Source organism: Balaenoptera musculus, chromosome 15 (assembly GCF_009873245.2).
Source record: "Balaenoptera musculus isolate JJ_BM4_2016_0621 chromosome 15, mBalMus1.pri.v3, whole genome shotgun sequence".
Classification (NCBI taxonomy): Eukaryota; Metazoa; Chordata; class Mammalia; order Artiodactyla; family Balaenopteridae; genus Balaenoptera; species Balaenoptera musculus.
The window spans coordinates 26354327-26358333 of NC_045799.1; the positions used below are offsets into that span (position 1 = coordinate 26354327).

General features: G+C 56.8%; 1 protein-coding gene across 1 annotated transcript; it reads left to right on the top strand.

Moving 5' to 3' along the window:
• Window positions 1-1574: 1574 nt before the first annotated feature.
• Window positions 1575-3378, top strand: LOC118880999 (uncharacterized protein C20orf203). The gene is given in 5 exon segments (XM_036825248.1): window positions 1575-1636; window positions 3020-3080; window positions 3082-3123; window positions 3125-3253; window positions 3256-3378. Coding segments are annotated over 5 exon segments (417 nt in total).
• Window positions 3379-4007: the final 629 nt, after the last annotated feature.

The window sequence follows — 4007 nt, forward strand, 5'->3', positions numbered from 1 at the left end:
TTTATTTTATTTTTTTTGGCTGCATTGGGTTTTCATTGCTGCTCACGGGCTTTCTCTAGTTGCGGCGAGCGGAGGCTACTCTTCGTTGTGGTGTGTGGGCTTCTCATTGCGGTGGCTTCTCATTGCGGTGGCTTCTCTTGTTGTGGAGCACGGGCTCTAGGCGTGCTGGCTTCAGTAGTTGTGGCACGTGGGCTCAGTAATTGCGGCTCACGGGCTTAGTTGCTCCGCAGCATGTGGGATCTTCCCGGACCAGGGCTCGAACCCATGTCCCCTGCATTGGCAGGCGGATTCTTAACCATTGCGCCACCAGGGAAGCCCTTAATTACGTTTTTGAAGTGTTCATTGCAAATGCATAGCGATGCAATTGATTTTTGTATATTCAGCTTGTATCCCACAACTGTGCAGAAATCGTTTATTAGTTCTAATATTTTTTGGTGGATTCTTCAGAATTTTCTATATACATTAGTCATCTACAAATAGTTTTACTTCTTCCTTTGCAATCTGGATGCCTTTCTTTTCTTGCCTTAGTGCCCTGGCTGGAACCTCCAGTACAATGTTGGACAGAAATGGTGAGAGTGGACGTTCTTCTCTTGTTCTTGATCTCAGGGGGAAAGCACCCAGTCTTTCACCATTAAATGCAATACTCACTGTAGCACGGCTCATTTTAGGATTTTCTGGAAGGTTGGCTGTTACAGCCTCACTACTAGTGTGTATGAATGGGACCCCAGTCCCCTTGCCAAAACAATAGCCCCGAGTTTAGAGGTGAGGACCCCAAGGCCAGGGAAGGGAAGTGTTGCATGCCTCATGACACGGCTGCTCAGCCGCCTTCCATCCAGCTGTCCACAGTCACTGGGGAGTCAGCCTCCTGGACACTCAACCTTCCCTCCCCTAGTAGGGATGCCTTGAGACCCACCAAGGGCAGCCACTGGTACAGAGGGAGGCCTGGGTTCTGTTCTTGGCTTGACCACTAAATTGCTGTATGATCTTGGGCATGTTGCTCCATTCCCCATTCCCTGGGCCTCAGTGTTTCCATCTTTGCAGTGGGAGAGGTGGTCCACTCTAAAGTCCTCCAGGTCTGACCACTCACCCCTAAACCCGCAGCTGCTTCTGCCACTGCCTGGAAGGACCACCAGAGGGCGCCCCAGACCAGCATTTGGCCCAGCTCTGGTGCAGGGGGCCTTAGGGAGGCTGAGAGGCAGGGCGTGTTTTCCAGGAGCCACTAGCTTTGCTTACACAGACTTCCTTGTGGCTAGACCTACCCAAGCCGTCTCCCCATTCCTATGAGCACTGATGTCTGAGAAGGGAGGATGGAGACATTGCCCCCAAGGCCAGTGACCTTGCACTCATCCCTGTCTGCTTTGGGTTGGCTGCATAAGGCCCAGGCGTCCCAGTGTCAGGGCCAACAGCCTTGAGTTTCTCAGCCTCAAAAGGTTTCCACTGTCACTAGGCTTCTTATGGCTGAGGCACCCTTCCCCCACCACATTACCCGGCAGTACAAAGCCCCTATCCTGGAGAGTGCCTGGCTGCCTGGAAGGGACACGTCACAGCCCATTTTGCATATGGATGGATTCACGATGGGGGCCCTGGACAGCGTAGTCTTGGAAACCACGACATCCAGGACCCCCAGATACCTCACGTGACAGACCCCAGAACCACAGAAATAGGCACCATAGACCTCAGGGACCACCTGGCACTTCCCAGAGCACAGTATCTCACCTCCTTTCTGAAGGGTTCTCCTGGGAGCACCAGAGGGGCTCTATCAGGCCCTCTGAGACTTCCCTAATGCTGATTTCACCCTCCAAACAGAAGCAGAACCTTTGCTTTGCAAATCAAGCCCCAAGACAAAGCAGCCTCTCCCAGCCTGTTCCCCGGAGGGATGCCGCAGCCCCCGCCCACCCGGATGCCTGCAACTTGCCTTGCATTCCATTACTTGTGTATGTTTTTTCTCTCCCCTTCCAGACCGGGCCCCCTTGAAGGCAGAGTGACTCTCCCATGCTCCTCAGTTCCCTCCGTGGCAGCTGGTTCAGGACTTGGCATCCAGTAGGAGCTCAACAGATGTCACCATGGGAATCCCTATCCCATCCTGTCCTCCCACTCAAGGACTGGGGCTGCCTCTGCCCCTCACTTAGCTGTGTGGCTTTGGGCCACTTGCTGAGCCTCTCTGAGCTTCCACTCTGTTTTCTTCTTTGCTGCTCTACTTCCCTCAGAAGATTGCCGGGGTCAGAGAGAGTGTGAGAGCCCTGGAGTGAAGGGTGACATGCTCTCCCCATGTCAAGTGCAGTTGTCCTCAGAGCACAGGGCTGCACGCGGAGGTCACAAGGAAGAGAGGCAGGCGCCAGGCCACACCCTCCCGAGTGCCCCAGTTTTCAAATAACAATGGCAGTGGCAGACATTTCCTGGGCCTGTTCCATGGACCAGACACTGTGCTAAGTATCTCACCCAGATTCTCTCTCTTGATCCCCTCTGTGACCCTTCGAGTAGGCAGCATGACCATCCCCAGCTTTGCAGACAGGGAAACTGAAGCAGGCAGCAATTAGCTACGTTGCCTGAGGTCACACACTTGGCCAGTGCTGGGGCTGGGACTTGGACCCTGGTGTCTGGCCTCTGGAGCGCGTGCTCTTAGCTACTGAGCCTGCTCGGTGAAGCTGACACGGGGCAGGGATGGGCAGCCCTGGGGTCTTTTTGTCCACTCTATAGGAATCTTCAGGGGTCAGAGATCATTTGTTCTGACCTTCCCGTTTCAGGACTGGAGCACTGAGGCCAGAAAGGAGAGCCTCCCTCAGTCTCTCTCACACACCAGGGCATCTGGGGCAAAGCAGGACCCCGGCAACATCTGCCAGGGAAACTGGGTGATGCCTAAGCCCATGAAGTCTCAGAATCTATGATTCTAAAAATTATCCTGGGGCCTCATTCCCAACAGCCAGCCTCTGTTGTGGTTAGACTCGTTTGCCCAACTTTGGGGTCTTGGTGGGGGGTGATAGGGAGTACTCAAAGGCTCAGAATGATGCCCACCCACCAGCCCAGACGCTGGGCACCAACAGGCTCCTTCTCCCCAGCGCCCAGCCCCTTATCAGGAAAGGAATTTGGGTTGGTGGGGAGGAGGAAGTCCGAGGCCCCTGGCTCCAGCAAGGTGGGTAGGAGAGATAGGGAAGTGGGGAGGGGGCCACGGGAGTCCTGCTGGGAGGGCCAGAGGCCAGAAGGGATGCCCAGAGCCAGCGTTGGGGGGTGGGGTTTGCCAAGCGCTGTCCTTGCTGGCCCGGCCCTGCGACATGGTTCCAGGGCTGCTCCTGCCTTCCATCCTTGCCAGGCAAGACGCCGGCACCTTTAATTAGCAAGCAGCAGCCTCTCCCCGATTCATCACAGTCACTGTTTAATTAGCCGCACACAAGGCGCCCCTACCCCCCAGCTCCGGGTTGAGCAGCCTGCCTCTCTCACAGAGGCTGCCACCACCTCATGGTGTCCCCTGCCACCACCACCCCCCATACTTATTCTGCTCCCCAGAATGGGGGATGGGGCGGGCACGCCTGGCTGAAACCTCAAGGAGATTCTGGGCACTGAGGCTTGTATTGAAGGCATCCAGCAAACATTATTAGGGCCTCGAGTCTGCGCCAGGCTGGCGCTGGGCGGAACCCAGGCTGGACGGGGGTGGCCGCCTCGGTCCTGTGTGCCTGCTGGGGCCGGCTTTTCCCTTTGGGAGGTTTTGCTCCCACCCCACATCCGGAAAGGGACGGCCATTTCTTCCTGTTCCTCCCTGTCCCAGAGCCCAGCAGGCTCCCCGAGAAGGCTGCATCTTCCGGGATGGAGAGGGTCCATCCTCCAGCCCCACCTCCCCCAGCCGCAGATCCCGGAGGCCCAGGCCACGGGCAAAGGGCAGGGGTGGGGGAGTCTCAGCTGCGCTCTGCGTCTGCAAGGGCCCTGGGAGTCGGGGACCCACGAGTGAGCCCACAGGCTGTGGCTGAACCGGGCTCTCTGTTTCCTTGAAGCAGGGCGGGGCTGGGAGCCCTGGG